Source organism: Pseudorca crassidens, chromosome 2 (genome assembly GCF_039906515.1).
Source record: "Pseudorca crassidens isolate mPseCra1 chromosome 2, mPseCra1.hap1, whole genome shotgun sequence".
Taxonomy (NCBI): domain Eukaryota; kingdom Metazoa; phylum Chordata; class Mammalia; order Artiodactyla; family Delphinidae; genus Pseudorca; species Pseudorca crassidens.
In genome coordinates, this window is record NC_090297.1 from 164,417,216 (window position 1) to 164,436,781 (window position 19,566).

General features: G+C 44.3%; 1 protein-coding gene across 4 annotated transcripts in view; it reads left to right on the forward strand.

Moving 5' to 3' along the window:
- Positions 1–19,566, forward strand: part of TP53BP2 (tumor protein p53 binding protein 2) — a 66,879-nt gene that overhangs the window by 8,854 nt on the left and 38,459 nt on the right. For 2 of the 4 annotated variants that reach the window (XM_067729657.1, XM_067729659.1), the window contains exons 1-3: positions 13,566–13,695; positions 18,731–18,816; positions 19,314–19,427. In XM_067729657.1, coding sequence (XP_067585758.1) covers positions 19,340–19,427 — 88 coding nt within the window. In that variant the 5' untranslated portion in view covers positions 13,566–13,695; positions 18,731–18,816; positions 19,314–19,339. Of the gene's footprint in view, positions 1–13,547; positions 13,696–18,730; positions 18,817–19,313; positions 19,428–19,566 lie in introns of those variants that run through there. The other 2 variants (XM_067729656.1, XM_067729658.1) reach the window with 2 other exon arrangements.

A 19,566-nucleotide genomic window follows, 5' to 3' on the forward strand; every position in this document is an offset into this window, starting at 1 on the left:
CAGGCTCGGTAGTTGTGGCGCACGGGCTTAGTTGCTCCACAGCATGTGGGATCTTCCCGGACTAGGGCTCGAACCCGTGTCCCCTGCCTTGGCAGGCGGATTCCTGACCACTGCGCCACCAGGGAAGACCCTGTGGTGGTCTTTCTGAAACAGCAGTCTGTCTCTTCCCCCTCCAGAATTCTTCCAGACTGACTTGTATTACTTACAGACTATGATATAACCTCCTTAGCTAGATACAAAGTTTCTTTATTGTCTAGCCCAGTAGATTTCGATTTCGGCCTTTTTGTGTCAAGATAGACTTCCAGAATATTTTGCCTCTCAGTGGGCAGTGGAAGTGATTGAAAGACTCAAAGCACAGAACAAGTCAGCACTTCCAACCCAGCACCCACCGTGGAGGGGGAGTAAATAGTGTGTTTGCTTTGTGCTGAATGGAAGAGCCGCCACCTCCTCACTGCTCAGCCAACCTTCCTTCGGGATCGAGGGGCAGTTCTGGAAGATCTGCTCGCCACCTCGCACATGCTCCCAGGGACACTGCGTTAGGACTGTTTGTGGGGCCTGATCCGTTTTCCTTTCGCTCACGGTAAGTTGCACCTTCTTGTATATTGCCGTCCACCACCTGCTCTGCGCCATCTGACTTTGCCATAATCCCCTGTGTGTGTAAAACAAGTTTTGTACGTTGTAGGTTTCTACGGAGCAGCTGCGGCTCACTGGTTAAAAAGTGACCTGTCTCTTCTGTTTGTCCTCCCACCTTCCTGTTTCAGCAGTTCCAGGATTGCAGTGAGGATAGCGTGCTAGGTTTCCTCACGCCTTTACGTGTGATGTTTTTCTGCCTGGATGGCCCTCTTCCTGCTTGTCTTACTCATCCTGCAGTTTTCAGTTCAGTAGTACTCCTTGAAAGGAGTGCTTTTTTTTTTTTTTGTGGTGCGCGGGCCTCTCACTGCTGTGGCCTCTCCCATTGCGGATCACAGGCTCCGGACGCGCAGGCTCAACGGCCATGGCTCACGGGCCCAGCCGCTCCGCGGCATGTGGGATCTTCCCGGACCGGGGCACGAACCCGTGTCCCCTGCATTGGCAGGCGGACTCTCAACCACTGCGCCACCAGGGAAGCCCGAAAGGAGTGCTTTTTTTTTTTTTTGGGATTGAGAGGAAACTGAAGGAGGAACTTCTTCAGAGTGACTGACGTTGATGGGATAAGACTCAGTCTCAGGGGAGGTGACTGTTCTGTTGACGTAGATGAAGTGCTTATGTAATCAGATACCTAAGACCAGCTAGTTTTTAGTATGTAATGAATTTTTCCCACAATTAAAGTAACCACTTCATATGTGCTGTGTCATTTTCCCCAGAATGGTAATTATCTCAGAAAATGATTGTGGACTCTAGGTAACACTGAATGAATGGCTAGGATATCCCATATGTGATGAACTTTTTTTTTTTTTTTGCGGTACGCGGGCCTCTCACTGTTGCAGCCTCTCCCGTTGCGGAGCACAGGCTCCAGACGCGCAGGCTCAGCAGCCGTGGCTCATGGGCCCAGCTGCTCCGTGGCATGTGGGATCTTCCCGGACCGGGGCACGAACCCGTGTCCCCTGCATCGGCAGGTGGACTCTAAACCACTGCGCCACCAGGGAAGCCCTGTGATGAACTTTTCTAACAGTACTGTTCAAATTGGTATTGAGACGAATGTGTCATTGATTTCTAGATTCTACTCACTTGCTATTGTGACCAAAGAAATAGCTTATGATGTAAAAAAAAAAAAAATCCATTGAATATGATTTTATAATTTTTTTTTATGTAACTCAGATATCTCATAGAAACTGATGGACTGATGTTTAAAATATTCCATGCTAAAAAGGCAGTACATGTGGTGTATGAGTGGTATACTTAGTGTAGAAGTAGGTTTAAATATCATTGATCTTTAATACAACATTAGTAGATGTAACTCATGGTAATTGATGAAAATTTAATAAAGCAGTTTAATGGCCTCGAGAGTAAACTCTAGGCAGGAGAGACGGCTCAGAAGTCATAATAGGCCTCTCTAAGCAGTGATCATCAGATAACTGTAATAAGGTTGGACTGATCATCAGGGAGGCTGGAGAGTATCTGTTTGAGGGAAAGGACTCAAAGCTGTATCCCCGCTGCTCCTGAGGGAGGCTCCACAGAGACCTCTGTTGGGTTGCCCACTGAGATGGGGGGCGAGGCGGAAGGGCCGACCAGGCTGGGATAACTGGGGTAACGGGACAGCACACTTCCTACAGAAGGCCGGCAGCCCAGCCCACCTCTAGGGCGGAGTGTGTCCAAGATAGGGAGCCAAGTGAGCCACCGGGTGTTTCGGTGCACGGTCCCTGCCAGCAGAGCGACCACGGGAGCAGACAGCCGGGACTCCAAGGGGCAGGACGCTGAAAACCCGGAAGATCGGAACTCTCTGCATCTCATTTCTAACCCCCTTCCAGGGTTGTAAGCCATAGTTGGGCTGAATGGCTCTGTGCATTTGAGAGATTGAAAGAAGCTTTGGTTGCTGTTGCTATGTCTTAATCAAATCCCCTTTCTGGATGTATGAGTGTTAAGAGAGGTGTTTTTCTTGACCAGTTATAGGAAGCCTAGTGGCAGCATCCTCTTCTAGCAGGAAGTCTGGGGGCTTCCTTCATTCATGACATTCTTTCTCCACAGAGGAATTATTAAATACAAAACCCATCTTGACTTTAATCTCACTACGAGCATTATTACCTGGCTGTCCCTATGGTGAGTTTCCTGTGAGTTGTAAGATTGCAGAGGATTTATGTCACTCTTTTTACAGATTGTTCATTTGTCTCTAAAGGACAATTTTTTTCTCCTCTTACATTGTTTGTTTTTTTTTTCCCCTCTTAGGTAAACCTAAGCAATTTGAGTTTTTGTAAATCAAAGCTCTGAAGGTGTTATTGCAAAGCTTAATTTCCTTTCTCTGACAGGGAACGTCTTAAACTCTTAATTCTTTTTTTCTTTCTGTGGAACTTCACATGGTTTTTTCAGTCAAAGGAATAAACTTTGGCCTCTGACACAAGTACATTTCTTGTAAATGCACCGGCCAGTTTTTTTTTTTTAATTTCCTCTTGGAAAAGTCTTCCAAATTTTAATCTGAAATAATTCCTCTTTGAAATGAGTCATTCTTGTGTTAATAGCATAACATTATAGTTACAGTGAATACATGTCCTGTAAAAATGGAACTCTTAAAAATAAATCTTTGATCTGTTCTTTTTAAGTGAAAATTGTCTGTGACTTTGGATGTTTGGAAAGGCAAACCTTCCTTCAGACATGACAGGTGTGAATTACCGTGCACAGCGTGTGGGGAGGTGTGGCCTGGCCCAACTTAACATAGTGTTTGATCTTTCCCTGAATCTTCTTTCTCTTCAGATTGATCACTTTAAGAATCGAACCACATTTACTATTTTTACTGAAATATTTTCACATTGTTTTATCACAATTTGTATTGTGTTATGTGTACTTTTAAATTGTAAATTACTGTAAAAATATATTAACGTTGAGATTTAAACAAATTTAAAGTGACATCTATATCCGATCTCCTAATACCATGGATTTCACTTACATATTCCATACAAGTCAGTTCCTGTGTCCATATGTTTTAGACTTTTTTTTTTTAATTTATTTTTGGCTGCGTTTGGTCTTTGTTGCTGCGCACGGGCTTTCTCTAGTTGCGGCGAGCGGGGGCTACTCTTCGTTGCGGTGCGCGAGCTTCTCATTGCGGTGGCTTCTCTTGTTGCGGAGCACGGGCTCTAGGCACGTGGGTTCAGTAGTTGTGGCTCGGGGGCTCTAGAGCGCAGGCTCAGTAGTTGTGGTGCACGGGCATAGTTGCTCCGCGGCATGTGGGATCTTCCCAGACCAGGGGCTCGAACCCGTGTCCCCTGCATTGGCAGGTGGATTCTTAACCACTGCACCACCAGGGAAGTCCCCAGATGTTTTAAATGGTTACAATCTACAACTTAATATTACTGTTTTATAACTTTTTCTTACCATTTTTCTAACACTATACTTACAGTAGTTGGTAGCTGGGTCATAGTCCTTCCAGCAGTTGTATTTTAACTTACTTTTCCTTGCTTAACTTACTGGATATTTAGTTTTCTATCTTGCTGTTTATTGATCTAGCACCGTAGTGAAAATCTTCAGGCATTTAGAGTTTTTCTTCATTTTATTTATTTCTCTAGGGGTAATTCATGAGGTATACATAAATTTATGGTTTTTGCTACATGATTCATTTTACTTTCTAAACGGGATTTTTAACAATTTTTAGTACCATCATTATGTCTTTGAATGAATCACTTTCCCACAACCTCATCTCTGTTATATCATCTTTTAATAGAAGACTAATTTAATAGTTGTAAGTGATGCCTTGTTGTTTTAATTTAATTTATCCTCCCACCCCCAAGTTTTACCATTTGTATTGCCCTATGTGATCTGTCTGTTATAGCCTCTGCTCTTAAGTATATTCTAGATTTGACTCTTGTTGTTTATTGGGTAATCTATTCTCTTTGTGGCTCATACTATAAAAAAATGAAGTTCTTGATTTACAAGTTGGAAAGAAGTTAACAGTTGATGTCTGTATGTCACTGAGAAGGGCTGACCAGCTTTTAAGGGAAGAAAAGCCATCTCCTCTGTTCCATCCAAGCTAGACGCCATGAGCATTTTCAGATGCCCCAGCAATTTATTGTCCTCGTAGCCGCAGGTGCAGCTGTAAAGGCTCATGTGTTGTTTTGATCTGATTATTGCTGCACTGTTTATGATGAAGTTAATTTATGTCACAAGTTCCCAGGAACACATTTGTGAGTCAGTGAGAATAACCAGGATTCTCACGGCAGCCTCCCAGGGGATTTAACTCTAGGGAACTCCATTTTCCTTGCTTCCATATGGGAAAGAAGCTAAGGAAGTCACCTCTATTTTCTTGAGAATATGGTGTTTTAAAAAAATCTGGGGCTTCCCTAGTGGCACAGTGGTTGAGAGTCCGCCTGCTGATGCAGGGGACATGGGTTCGTGCCCCGGTCCGGGAGGATCCCACGTGCCGCGGAGCGGCTGGGCCCCTGAGCCATAGCCGCTGAGCCTGCGCGTCCAGAGCCTGTGCTCCGCAACGGGAGAGGCCACAACAGTGAGAGGCCCGCGTACCGCAAAAAAAAAAAAAAAAAAAAAAAAAAAATCTGAAGCATCAGGAAAAGATGGCATTTTGGAAGTAAGGTTATTATAGATTATTATTTTTCTATTATTTCTTAATGCTTTCCATTAATTTATGCCTCTTTGTTGAAACCTCAGTGTACCTCAGATCACATTCATCTTTCTCTTTTCTGAATTTCCATTTTACCTACAGCCTCACTCATGTAATTTGGTGCTAAATTGTTCTCTAATCTTTTCATGAGTAAATTTTATTTCTTTTAAGAGATTTTTATATTTCTCACATAGTAAGTATGTAGTAGGCATTTTTAATTGTGATATAATTCACATACCATAAAATTCACCCTACAGAGTATATAATTCAGTAGGGTTTTTTTTTTTTAGTATATTCACAAGGTTATCACCACTAATTCCAGAACATTTTTATCACCCCAGAGAGAAACTCCATCCTCCAGAGTCACTCCCTATTCTGCCTGCCCCCCAGCCGCTGCTAAACATTTATCTAGTTTTTGTCCCTATGGATTTGAATTTTCTGGATGTTTCTTTCTGTGTCTGGCTTCTGTCACTTAGCATAATGTTCCCAAGGTTCATCTATGTGTAGTACGCATCAGTACTTCATTCCTTTTATGGCTGAATAATATTCCATTCTAATGGACATTTAAGATATATTTCTTGATTTTTTATTTTTAGTCCCCGGCTAAAGTTAAGGCAGTATGGTAACCCTAGAAAAGCATTGTCAGACAGATATTGATTTGCCTTACATATCTCACAGCAAGGGCCCAGGGAATAAAAATGGTACTTTATGTTTATCTTACTAATTTCATTATTGATTCCTTAAAAAATCAATTTTAGGGCTTCCCTGGTGGTGCAGTGGTTGAGAGTCCGCCTGCCGATGCAGGGGACACGGGTTCGTGCCCCGGTCCGGGAGGATCCCATGTGCCGCGGAACGGCTGGGCCCGTGAGCCATGGCCACTGAGCCTGCGCGTCCGGAGCCTGTGCTCCGCAATAGGGGAGGCCACAACAGTGAGAGGGCCCTGTACCGCACAAAAAAAAAAAAAAAAAAAATCAATTTTATTATCCAAGTGATGTTTAATCATTCTAGAAAACTTAAGCATAGATAAGCTCCCCCAAATTTATTTCTTAATCTTATCACCAAGGCATAACTACTGTTAATTTGGTGAATTTAATTCCAGGCCCCTTTTTTTTTTCTTTGCATGTATTACATGTATGTATGCACATAGATTTTTCCAGTTGTATAGTAAGATATGGTGAATACTGTTTTGTAATAAAACAATACATAACTGACACATTTTTGAAAGTTTTGCTCTTTGTGCTTTTTCCTTCTAAATTCCTTCTAAGATTTAGCAGTTTTATTTTTTATCATTAAAGATCATGAATTCTTGGCCACAGTTGTTTTCAGAAGGACTTAGTTGATAGAATAGGCTAAAATTTCTTTCTTTAGTAAGTTTTCGACATGCTGATAAAACTGCTTCATCAAAATGAAATAAAAACAGCTTCATCTTGATTTTGTTTTATTTTTTAGGTAATTAAATTACATTTTGAAGAATTCTTTTATCTTTTGTAGCACAGTACACTTACGAAACAAAGACGAAAAGAAAGTAGCAATATAAAGAGCATGTGTGCCTACTTTTTCTCAGGTTAACATGATAGAGTAGTTTAACCAGCCCTCTGTTTTGACCCTCTTCTCTTTTTTCTTTACATTCTTCTTTTATTTTTTTTAATATTCTTTTCTATTATGGTTTATCCCAGGAGATTGGATATAGTCCCCTGTGCTATACAGTAGGACCTTGTTGTTTATCCATTCTAAGTGTAATAGTTTGCATCTACTAACCCCAAACTTCCAGTCCATCCCTCCCCCCACCCCGCCACTTGACAACCACATCTTTTTTCTTTTTTGTTCCTTTTCCAAGTAAAGTTAAGAAGAGAATTGATACTTATTGAGAAAATGCCCGTTTCACTTTCTCTATAAAATTTGAAATAGTTATAAATTATCAGTAAAGCCCATAATTGTGGGCAGATTATAATGCAAAGATTTAAAATTATAAGTGATATATAAATGCAAGTGATATTTAACCTTTATAACTTGGGGACATACTTAAAGTCTATAAATTTAAAGATGGGTGAAGTGAGTTTTAAAGGTTGATTTCAAATGCTTTGTGTTCTAATCAGAATTTTCTAGGGGGAAGTGTAGCAGTTATAGGTATTATGGCCATCAGGAGCAGCTGGGCCCGGTGGGTGGTCCCTCTCCCCCACCCCTTCTCTGGTGTGGATGGGAAGACACTTGCTCTCAGCTGCACATGAGCTGTCATACTGTCATGGCTCAAAGACACCTCTTCCAGCTATATCGCTGTCACCATGCTGTGGTGTCCAATTAAGAAATCTTCAAAATAAAGGTAAACTATCTTTGTAACTTAAAAAGTAAAATCACTACAACAAAGAAAATAAGTGAGAACGGGACTGCTTTGGCCAAGCCTAGCATGAAGTGGTTGTGGGTTCTCCGGACGCGGATCACCGCTGGGCAGTCTAGGGAGCAGGCAGTGGCTAGAGATACAGATTCAGCATCACCCACATCATTTCCTCTTGACTGGATCATTCCATCCATTAAAGCGTCCTGTAAAAACTCCATGTTGAAATAAAGAAGAAACAAAGCACCCCTTTCACTCTGTCTCCTTCCATCTGTGGCTCCGTTTTTTCCGTCTTTCTGTTCTGAGTCTCTGCATCCTTCCCTCAGGTTCTCAGCCTGTCTCAACCGGGCCTTCAATCTCATTCCTCAGCCAGCGCTGGTCAAGGCGCCCAGCAGCCTCCACCTTGCCGAGCCTGGGGACCGGTCCTCAGCCCTCATTTCTGAGATCTCTAAGCTTCATCTGAAACACTGTCTTTACTTGGTCTCTGGTACTCCACACTCCTTTGGGTTTCTTTCTGTTTTTTTTATGGATGGATCTTTCCCAGTCCTTTGCTGGATCCTTGTTCTCTGTAGGACTTCTGGACGAGACCCCTGACTTGTGGGCCCTTCCCCAGCTCGTTCCACCTTCCTCATCTCAGTAAGTCACACTACTCTTAACTCCGTTGCTTAGACACCAAATCCACGTTCACTCTTAATTTCTCTCTGCACTCACATCCCATATTCTGTCCATTAAGCCAGTCTTGCTGGCTCTGCTTCAAAATATAACCCCAGTCCAGCCATTTTTCACTACCTTTGCTGTTACCTGCAGTCTGTGCTACCATTATATCTCATTTTATGTGCTACATTTCCTCTTAATTGGTCTTCCGTGCCTGTCCCACTGTAGTCTATTCATATAGTAGCCAGAGTGATTTTTTTAAAAATGACATAAAAATGACTTCAATACCCTGTTCAGAATCCTCCAGTGACTTCTTTTTTTTTAAAAAAGTTGAGATATGATTTACGTGCCACCATTTTGAAGTATCCAATGCAGTGTTTTTTAGTGTGTTTATAAGACGGTGCAACCATCACCACTAATTCCAGAACATTCTCATCACCCCAAAAAGAAGCCCTGTACCTCTGAGCAGTCACTCCCCCAGCCCTGGCAACCACTAACCTACTTTTTGTCTCTAATGATTTGCCTCCAATGGTCTCTTAGATTAAAATCCAAATTCCTTGCTCTGGCCTTTGAACAGTGGTTCTCAGCTTGTGGTTTCCAGGGCAGCAGGTACCAGCATCACGTGGCAGCTCGTTAGAAATGCAGCATCTCAGTCCCCATCCTAGATCTACTGAATCAGAAGCTCTGAAGATGGGACCTAGCCATCCATAGTTAAAGACCCTCTCTCCGCACCACATCTTGAGGACCAGTGGCCTCTAAGGTCTTGCATCATCTGGCCTCTTTGACTTGATCTCCTATAATCCTTTCCTCTTGCTCTCTCTCCTCTTCCACAGATGTGACAAACTTGATTCCTCCTCAGGGCCTTTACATTTGCTATTCCCTCTGCTTGGGATATTCTTTTCCTATATCGTGTGTTCTCATTCTGTTTCGATTGTGGCTCAAGGACCCTCTCTAACCACATAGAGGTTGAAGTAATTGAGTTTGAGCATGGCCTGTCTCTACCCTGCTTTATGCCCCGGGAGGTTGACTTCTATAAGCCACATGAATGGCCTCCCTTGCCGTCCGACTTCTAGCTGGGTTTATCCAGTGGGGAGTGGTAGGATGGATGATATAAGAAGAAGGGAGCCAGTTGGGTATTTATTCCTCTGGGCTGGCTGAGTCCTCTCCACGCAGCGTGCTCTCTCTCTCTCTTGAATTTTGTGCTGTGTGCTATAATAACTATTTAGTGAGGATGATTTCTACATTAGAACTTAAACCATAAAATAGATGGCCTATAGGGAATTCCCTGGTGGTCCAGTGGTTAGGGCTCAGTGCTCTCACTGCCGAGGCCCCATGTTTGATCCCTGGTTGGGGAACTAAAATCCCACAAGCTGGGCGGTGTGGCAAAAAGAAAAAAAACAAAAATAGATGGCCTATATATCTTTCATGAATGAAAAGAATGTTGAAACAGAAGTAGGAGGACGTAGCATGATGTAAGCTTGAAGAAATGAGGAGAGGAAGCTAATTTCTGTCAGTGCGTGTAGCTGTGCTGTATACTATCTGCTCTACCATCTGTCAATACCCGAGGGAACACTTACTCTGAAAATAAATCAGAGGTGAATCTGTCAAGTGCAGTAACAGCTACTGGACGTATTCATTCGTAAACACATACTTATTGTGTGCTTGTCACAGACCAGGCACAGATCAAGGGGCCGAGGATATTGTATGGAACAGAAAAAGCCCTGGACTTCGTGGAGCTTATGTTCTAGCAGGGAAGACAGATATTAAAAGCAAGTGAAATAAATATAATATTTGGTATGATGGTCACTGTGCCAAGGAGAGACAGTGGAGGCGCACGTGTGTGCGCACGTGTGAGCACGGTGGTGGGATTTTAGGCAGGATGGCCAGGGAAGGCCTCTCTGGGAAGGCAGTGTTGGAGTATAAAGACCTGGGGAGATGAGAGGGCAGGCCGTGCTGGCACACAGGGAAGAACATTTGTTGGGGAAGGTCATTAAGAAGGTGTGACCACAGGTTTGACCTGCAAGCTGGACCCCAGCTTGGAGGCCGTGCACTCACTTTCCTGTCTTTGGAATGTGCGCTCCACCTGCCTTCCCCCGAGCTCGAAGCTGCCCAAGGACGCAGCCTGGAGACTGAACCCAGGTAAAGCCTCTCCATAAGCTTTTTTTTAAAAAAAAATTTTAATTAATTTATTTATTTTTGGTTGCATTGGGTCTTCGTTGCTGTGCACGGACTTTTCTCTGGTTGCTGCGAGCGGGGCCTACTCTTCATTGCGGTGAGCGGGCTTCTCATTGCGGAGCACGGGCTCTAGGCACACGGGCTTCAGTAGTTGTGGCACGTGGGCTCAGTAGTTGTGGCTTGCGGGCTCTAGAGCGGAGGCTCAGTAGTTGTGGCGCACGGGCTTAGTTGCTCCGTGGCATGTGGGATCTTCCCAGACCAGGGCTCGCACCCGTGTCCCCTGCATTGGCAGGCGGATTCTTAATCACTGCGCCACCAGGGAAGTCCCCCCTCATTAGCTTTTAATGCTCTTAAATTTAAACATATTCATCCAGATTTTTTTTTTTTTGGTCCTTAGTGGGAGGATCGTTTGAATAAGGTGCTGTTGTCTTATGTAATAGCCTTTTATTTGTTGATACAGTATGTTTCGTATATATACTGTATATTAAATATTTCTGTAATTTAATAAATGCCTCTAGGTCTCATATTTACGAAGAAAACAGTTACTGTGTTTGAAGTGTTGAACTTCAAAGAAAGTATTGGTGTGGGTAGGGAATATTGAGGAGGACTACAGTTTAGTGCTAAAGTGTAAATTATTTATCTCTCGTTAAATGCACTGTATATGTATCTAGAGCAGCAGCAGGGTGGAAACCTGTGTTCATTTTGTGGAACAGTTTGAAAGTGTTGACTAAGTTGAGGCCTAGAACTATGTATCTATCTTTATGTAGCACAGTTGATCAGAATGTGGAGAACCTGATAACAGCGTGAAAGCTTCTGAGCTCATCCTGGCAAATTCTAGTTTTGATTTTATATATTTTACTGTTTCAACATTATCCACTTAAACTCTTTTTTTTTCTGGGTTACCCTCTAGCTGTAATGGGTACGCTTCTCATGTTTTCTAGTTTTGGGGGTTACTTTCTTTGCTACACATGTTTATGTGAGTTAAAGAGTTTTGGTTGCAGGAAGTGGAGACTTGGCTTACTTTAAGAACTCATGGTTTTAGTGCAGGGAGGAGGTGGGAAGCCCCCGGGGGCTGAGCCTGCTGACCCAGTGGGCCGTCTTCTCTTACGCATGTCGTCTTCTCCCCTTACTTGGACCGGATCCTTGAGGCAGCCAGTCTGCTGTTTTAGCCAGTTTCCGTCATAGTTTCCATGAGGCACTGCCTTCCCCCTCCTTCCCCCCTTACCCCCCCCCCCGCAAAAAAAAAAAAAGAAGAGCCTAATGCATCTGTCTCACCTCGGAGGTAATGGGCAGCGAGGTTTAAGCTGGATGGGAAGCTGTGTGGCTGACTGTTGGCAGGTGCTACAGCTGTTGTATGATGTCCTTGTGTCAGTGTGATCACAGTGCAGATCCTACTCATTCTGCTTTGGTAGAGCCTTAAAACCCCAATTTCCCCCAGTGTTTGGCATAGTCTCATTAATTATTTTTACAGAATGTAGAATGGCCCATCAAGTTCATGTTTCACAGGATTTGTATTCTCTTTGATTAGAGTTATTTTCACAGGATAAATTCTCACAGTGGGATTACGCTTTCAAGTTGGCTGGTGTTTTTGTTTGTTTATTGTTTTGTTTTATCCTGATACACACGAATCTTCCCGGCATAGGTCCTCACTGAGTGAGTGAGCATGGGAGTGTGCTGACTTGCATTGCCGCCATCAATTTGTTTGTTGATTCACTCAGTTTCTTCAGTACTGGGAGTTAACAACGGTTTTTTTGTTTGGGTTATTTTTGGTTATTTAATAGGTATGAAAACTTGTATTCCTTTTTTTAATTGTCATGCATTTTTATTTATTTTTTTAAAACTTGAATTCTTTAGTTGCAGTGTCTTTAAGATGCAGTATTGGGCTTCCCTGGTGGCACACTGGTTAACAATCCGCCTGCCAATGCAGGGGACACGGGTTTGAGCCCTGACCCGGGAAGATCGCACATGCCGTGGAGCAACTAAGCCCGTGCGCCACAACTACTGAGCCTGAGCTCCAGAGCCTGCAAGGCACAACTACTGAGCCCACGTGCCACAACAACTGAGGCCCGCGCACCTAGAGCCTGTGCTCCACAACAAGAGAAGCCACGACAATGAGAAGCCCGTGCACCGCAACAAAGAGTAGCCCCTGCTCACTGCAACTAGTGAAAGCCTGCGTGCAGCAACGAAGACCCCACAATAAATAAATAAAACTCAATAGCAGTCTTTCTCCCAGTAAAAGTAGATACTGCATCTTTTCTTTTTTATTTATTTATTTTTTTTTGCGGTACGTGGGCCTCTCACTGTTGTGGCCTCTACCGTTGCAAAGCACAGACTCCGGACGCGCAGGCTCAGCGGCCGTGGCTCACAGGCCCAGCTGCTCTGTGGCATGTGGGATCTTCCTGGACCAGAGCACGAGCCCGTGATCCCTGCATCGGCAGGCGGACTCTCAACCACTGCACCACCAGGGAAGCCCTGCATCTTTTCTTTTTATAAAAAAAGACATCCCCACCCTCAGAAGCAACACATGTTTTGTTCTTGTGTATCCTTCTCAAAAGAGGCTTTGCATAAGTGTGTGTGTGTGTGTGTGTGTGTGTGTGTGTGTGTGTGTGTGTGTGTGTGTGTGAGATCATCATCCCCTGATCATCTTCACAGGATTGATAAGAAGATCTATTTGTAGTATGGGTCTGGCACATCATACTAAGAACTACATAAGTATTTGGGAAACAAATAACATGAATAAAATGTCAGAGGCAGACTTTTTTTTGGCCGTACCACAGGGCGTGTGGGATCCCTGACCAGGGATTGAACCCGGGCCCCCTGCATTGGAAGCAGGTAGTCTTAACCACTGGACTGCCAGGGAAGTCCCAGAAGAAAATTTAATACGACCTTTTGTATGCACTGATTTGCCTGTGCTCCGGGGATCCCCAAGGGCTCTGCAGGCGCTGCCAGGAGAGGGGGGCCGGTGTCCATCGGCCGAGCTCCAGGTCCCTCCCTTCCTCAGGCCAGGGAACAGCCAGACGGTCCTGTTGTGCATTTGCACTTCAACTGAGACCATCTGGGGAAAGGAATCCGAGGTGAGTAAAAAGTGACCAGCACCAGTGTAGACAGTACTGATAACTGTTGTGTTTCTCCTTTTGTTTCCAGATGTTTCTTACCGTGTACCTCAGCAACAACGAGCAGCACTTCACGGAAGTCCCAGTTACTCCGGAAACCATCTGCAGGGACGTGGTGGATCTTTGCAAAGAACCTGGCGAGAGCGATTGCCACCTGGCTGAAGTGTGGTGCGGCTCCGGTATGCGTGCTTCGGTCGTGCCGTCTTTCATTGTCATCGGTTTTAGACGAGGCGCTGTGTGCCGCACGCGTTTATCCGTGGAGAAACTGCGGGATAGGGTGTCCATCAGAGCTAGTATTCTCAGTCCAGTTCTGTGGCGACCTACAAAGTCTCTTTGCTGTTTTCTTTTTCTGCAGGACACCGTAGACACTCCAGTATAAAAGGTCAAAAGATAGGCAGCTGATACACAGGGTGGAAGCTTCTGGGGTGTTATGGTAAAATGTATAGCGCTCACAAGTGTTTCTTGTACGCTTAAGCTGCACTTAATTAGGAATTTGAGGTGTCCTGACTGTTTTGCCCTCTCTGAGGTTCTGTAGGTTTTTCGGGAAAGCTCTTCGGTGTTGAGTTACTGTGGTGGCTGGAGACATAGGCATTATTTTAAGCCTTGACATCAACCCCCTTACTTAGTTCTTTGGAGCCCTGAAATGGGACAGCCTGGTTTCTTTTTGGCCCCTTAGGAGTTTGTAGATGCGGGAATAAGTTTTCATGATTTCTGCTTTGTTTCTGTACAGCCTGGGTGAGCTCCCACTGTTTCCTTTTTCTCCCCTGGGGGTGCAGTGTCCCAGCACGAGTTTCCCACTGTGTTCATTGCATTCACACCGTTCATGGTATGTGACTCCAGCTGAGCGTCCGCTGCTTCCCAGGCCAGTCCTCTTACTCATCTTCCGTTGACTTCCCTACAGCTGTGTGTTCAGGAAGGTCTGCACTCTCCCCGAATTGCTTACTTCACATAGGAGCTAGATTAGACCAGTCCCATAAAGAAACCCAAGTGATCCTTTTTAAATAAAAATCTGATAGTTCGGGCTTCCCTGGTGGCGCGGTGGTTGAGAGTCCGCCGGCCGATGCAGGGGACACGGGTTCGTGTCCCGGTCCAGGAAGATCCCACATGCCGCGGAGTGGCTGGGCCCATGAGCCATGGCCGCTGAGCCTGTGCGTCCAGAGCCTGTGCTCCGCAACGGGAGAGGCCACAACAGTGAGAGGCCTGCGTACCGCAAAAAAAAAAAAAAAAAAAAAAAAAATCTGATAGTTCGACTTTCCTGTTTAAACCCTTTGATGGCTTTCTTTTCTACTTAGAATAAAATCCAAAGTCTTGATCTGAGATTGTGAGGTCTTTGATGTCATCTGGAACCATTTTCCTCCTTGCCTGCCTCCTGCAGCTATTTTATATTCCTGGATAAACAATGCTCTTTCCCGCCTTAGAGCCAGTGGCGGCAGCTGTTCACTCTGCCTCTATTGCTCTCCCTCCGGATTTTGTCATTGCCGGTTCCCTCTGGTCATTTGGATTGCAGCTAAAACATTGCCTCCTCGGAGGTGCTTCTCCCGAGCTTCCTACTAAAGCAGGCATGAGGTTCTCTGTTTTACAGCTCCATCCTGATTTGATCCTCTGCGTGAGGTGTGTCCGGTGTTTTGTGTGTGTTTATTAGTTTATTGCCTCTTTAATCCCCGTAGCCTCACACACATGCACAAGAATGTAAACTCCCTAAGAGCAGAGACCTGCTTGTCTTGTTCCTTGCTGCACCCCAGCTCAGAGGGAGTGCTCGATAAATATTTACTGAATGAATAAATGAGCTTCTCGTTGCTCTGGTGGCCTCCTTGCATTCTGCAAATTACTTTCCCAAGATGATTGAAACCACGCATTGTGAGCTTCCTCGGTTTCCTTCCTCTGTACTTACCTCAGGTTTCTCTGCATGTGTGCCTACCCTTCTGGCTGATTTTCTTAGAGCAAGAAGTGTTCTTTCACTTTGCCAAGGCTCACTCTCTGAGTTGAAACTTTTTTTTTTTCTGGGAGCCTGGCATGGTCTCCTTGTTTTTGATTATTGATGGAATTCTTTTATTTATTTTAATGAATTCATTTATTTATTTATTTATGGCTGCATTGGGTCTTCGTTGCTGCGCTCAGGCTTTCTCTAGTTGCGGTGAGCAGGGGCTACTCTTCATTGCGGTGCGCAGACTTCTCATTGCGGTGGTTTCTCTTGTGGAGCATGGGCTCTAGGCACGTGGGCTTCAGTAGTTGTGGCACACAGGCTCAGTAGTTGTGGCTCGCAGGCTCTAGAGCGCAGGCTTAGTTGTGGTGCACAGTTGCTCCATGACATGTGAGATCTTCCCGGACCAGGGCTCGAACCCGTGTCCCCTGCATTGGCAGGCGGATTCTTAACCACTGCGCCACCAGGGAAATCCCGTGAATTTTTTTAAAAATTATTTATTTATTTATTTGGTTGTGCCTGTCTTAGTTGCGGCAGGCAGACTCCTTGGTTGCAGCACGTGGGCTCCTTAGTTGTGGCTTGCCAGCTCCTTAGTTGTGCCATGTGAATTCTTTTTTTTTTTTTTCTTTTTCTTTTTTTCATGTGAATTCTTAATTGCGGCATGCATGTGGGATCTAGTTCTCTGACCAGGGATTGAACCCAGACCCCCTGCATTGGGAGTGCAGAGTCTTATCCACTGCACCACCAGGGAAGTCCCCCGCGAATTTTTTTTTAAGTGTCTTATTGAACAGCTGTCTTTTTCCTTGCTGATGTGAAATGTCACTTTGAATTCTTGGTATATCGTATATGAAGTTATGTTTCTATAAGCTTTATAGTCAGTTACTTTTATTGTTTTCTTCTAGTTTTATGATAGGACCAAATAGTTTTAATTACTATAGTTTTATAAAAGGTTTGGCATTGTAAGGCAAGTGCTTATTTCATTGTTATCCTGTAGTATTCTTGTGTATTTTCTTTTTCAGATATGTTTTAGAATTACCTTGAAATGTTCCATGAAAAATTCTTTGGGGCTTCTGATTGCTTACAGTGAATTCATAATTCATTTGAGGGTTGTTTGTATGGTGTGATTAAGATCAAGGTCTTAGGTATCAAAATCTTGTCTCTTTCATTTACTAGCTTTATAACTTCAGACAAGGTACTTAATTCCAGTAGTCCTCAAGTGTTTTCCCTGCATAATTGGGATAATAATTGAATCTATTGCATAGGATTGTGTGAGGATCCCAGGAGCTGACATTTGAAGGGGGTTTAGCATAGCCCCTGTTAGCATAGCACTTAATGTTAGCTCTCAGCAAGTAATAGCTGTTATGTTTTCAACTCCTCCTTTTTTGCTGTAAATTGTTCAAGGTGCCCCATTTTAAAAATAGTACATTTGGACTTCCCTGGTGGCACAGTGGTTAAGAATCCGCCTGCCAGTCCAGGGAACACGGGTTTGAGCCCTGGTCCGGGAAGATCCCACATGCCATGGAGCAGCTAAGCCCGTGCGCCACAATTACTGAGCTGGCGCTCTACAGCCACAACTACTGAGCCCGTGTGCCACAACTACTGAAGCCTGCGCGCCTACAGCCTGTGCTCCGCAACAAGAGAAGCCACCACAATGAGAAGCCCGCACACCGCAATGAAGAGTAGCCCCCGCTCGCCACAACTAGAGAAAGCCCGCGTGCAGCCAAAAATAAATAAATGAATAAGTAAAATTTAAAAAATAAAAATAATAAATTTGTTGCTTCCACTTTGTTAGCTTCTCAAGTTTCCCATTTCCTTTAACTGACAGTCTTTCAAAATATGTAGCTTTTATTTGCCATCTCCATTTCCTTCCTCCCCGCTCATTTGTTTGCTAAGAGAGCATTTCTTGGATTCCTATAATGTACTAGGAACTGTGCTTGATGTGAGGAATAGAGAGATGAAAGTGTCCTGCCTTCAAGTAAAAGCAGGAATCAGCAGACATTTATCATACAGTGCGATGACTGCAGGAATAGATGGATGTGCTCCATCTGCAGAAGGAGAAAAGAGTGATGGGGACAGTTCTCAATGCTAGGAATGGCTTGTTCCAAGTCACATAGGCACGGATGCCAGGACAAGGGGATTGGTGTGGTCAGAGCATGGGGTGAATAGGCGGCTTTGAGACCCTTTGAAGTGTATTTCAGCGTTTGCTGGCCTAAGCCTGATTTTTTGTCGTCATAGGCCATCAGGACCTTAGCTCCTAGACCTTGTAAGACGGTCCAACCCAGCGTGGACTGGAAGTTACTTCCCTTACTTTGAATTCCCTCTTTGCTTATGGAACCTGGGGATTTCACTTCTTTTGAAATAAAGTGTCTGTGTGTGTGTGTGTGTGTGTGTGTGTGTGTGTGTGTGTGTGTGTGTTTGGTTTTTTTGTGAGGAGGTGGAGGGTCTGCTGAGAGTTTCTTTTGGGAGGGTGTCTACTCAGCTATGGGTGTTTCCTTTTGCGGGGTGGTCTTAGTTAGAATTTCCCCAGTTTAGAGGAGAGAGGGGTATCTGTGTCAACTCAGTATGTCAAGAACCAGAGCTGTACTTCGTTGCAACCGAGCAGATTAAGTTCAGGGCTTAGTTCACAGAATTGGCTGCTGAACCCTTGGCTGCCCCATTCTCTGCCCGTGTTGTTTATTTAAGGTACTCAGATAGTGTCTTTGATTACTGACAAGTGCATTGAGTTTTCTTAGGCTGTTTCAACTTTCTTATATTAAAAATTATATCGATGTTACCGGAGTTCTTTCATTTTAAACAGTTACATCCTCAGACAGTATATTTGGTTTTTATATCCAGATCCCTTAAGATTGGAAGTTTTTTTTTTTTTTTTTTGGCTGTGTTGGGTCTTCATTGCTGCACGCAGGCTTTCTCTACTTGCGGCAAGACGGGGCTACTGTTCGTTGCGGTGCACGGGCTTCTCATTGCGGTGGCTTCTCTTGTTGTGGAGCACAGGCTGTAGGTGCACGGGCTTCAGTAGTTGTGACACGTGGGCTCAGTAGTTGTGGCTCGCGGGCTCCAGGGCGCAGGCTCAGCAATTGTGGTGCACGGGCTTAGTTGCTCCGTGACATGTGGGATCTTCCTGGACCAGGGGTTGAACCCGTGTCCCCTGCATTGGCAGGCGGGTTCCTAACCACTGCGCCACCAGGGAAGCCCTCAAGATTGGAAGATTTTTTGAGGGGAGCTTAAGATATCTGGTTTCTGCTAAAGTTCCCATTTATTAGGGTATTTATCTATGCCCTTCTTTTTGTCTCTAGAAGAGTTCTGACAACTGGCAGTCTCATCGGAAGAAGGGCCAAAGAAGCATATTTTCAGGGCAGTAAAGAGGCTTTTGTTTGGAAATGCAAGTGTCTGATTTTTTTTTTAACGCAGTTTATAAAATTGTAATTAAAAAAACAATAGACAGTAAGACTACACTATTTAGAAAGCTGTTTTTTAATGTTTCATGTGTATACTTAGAGAATCATAGAGCCATTAGAGTTAGAAGGGACCTCAGAGACTGTCCTATGGAATAGATGACAGGAGCTTTGGAACCCGCAGAGCTTCCCAGCCTGCCTGTGGCTAGTGAGGGGCCGCTGAATTAGACTCCTGAGCTCCTGCTCGCGGCCTGGATCCAGTCCTCCCCCCAGTCCTCCACCCACGCTTGACCCTGATCATATGGGTGGAAAGCTGGTGATGCTTCATTTTCTAAAAAAAAAAAAAAAAAAGATGTAAGATGCTAAGTAACTTCTGCATTCATAATGCATAATTTGCATGAAGGATAGACAGTAAATGATATGTTCGTCTTTCTTTTTACCTGCAGATAACATGATTTGTACCTCATTTATTTGTTTCTTTTAGAACGTCCAGTTGCCGATAATGAGCGAATGTTTGATGTCCTGCAACGGTTTGGAAGTCAGAGGAGTGAAGTTCGGTTCTTCCTTCGCCATGAACGCCCCCCTGGCAGGGACATTGGTAGGTAGCATCCTATCAGTCATAACAAAGATCTGAAGTTTTATTTCATGCTCGGGTGTAGCACGTGATCAGGAGCCAGGTGATTTGGGGGGTAAGTGAGAGGTAAGGAAGTGGGAACAGCGAGGATAGACAGCTCCTC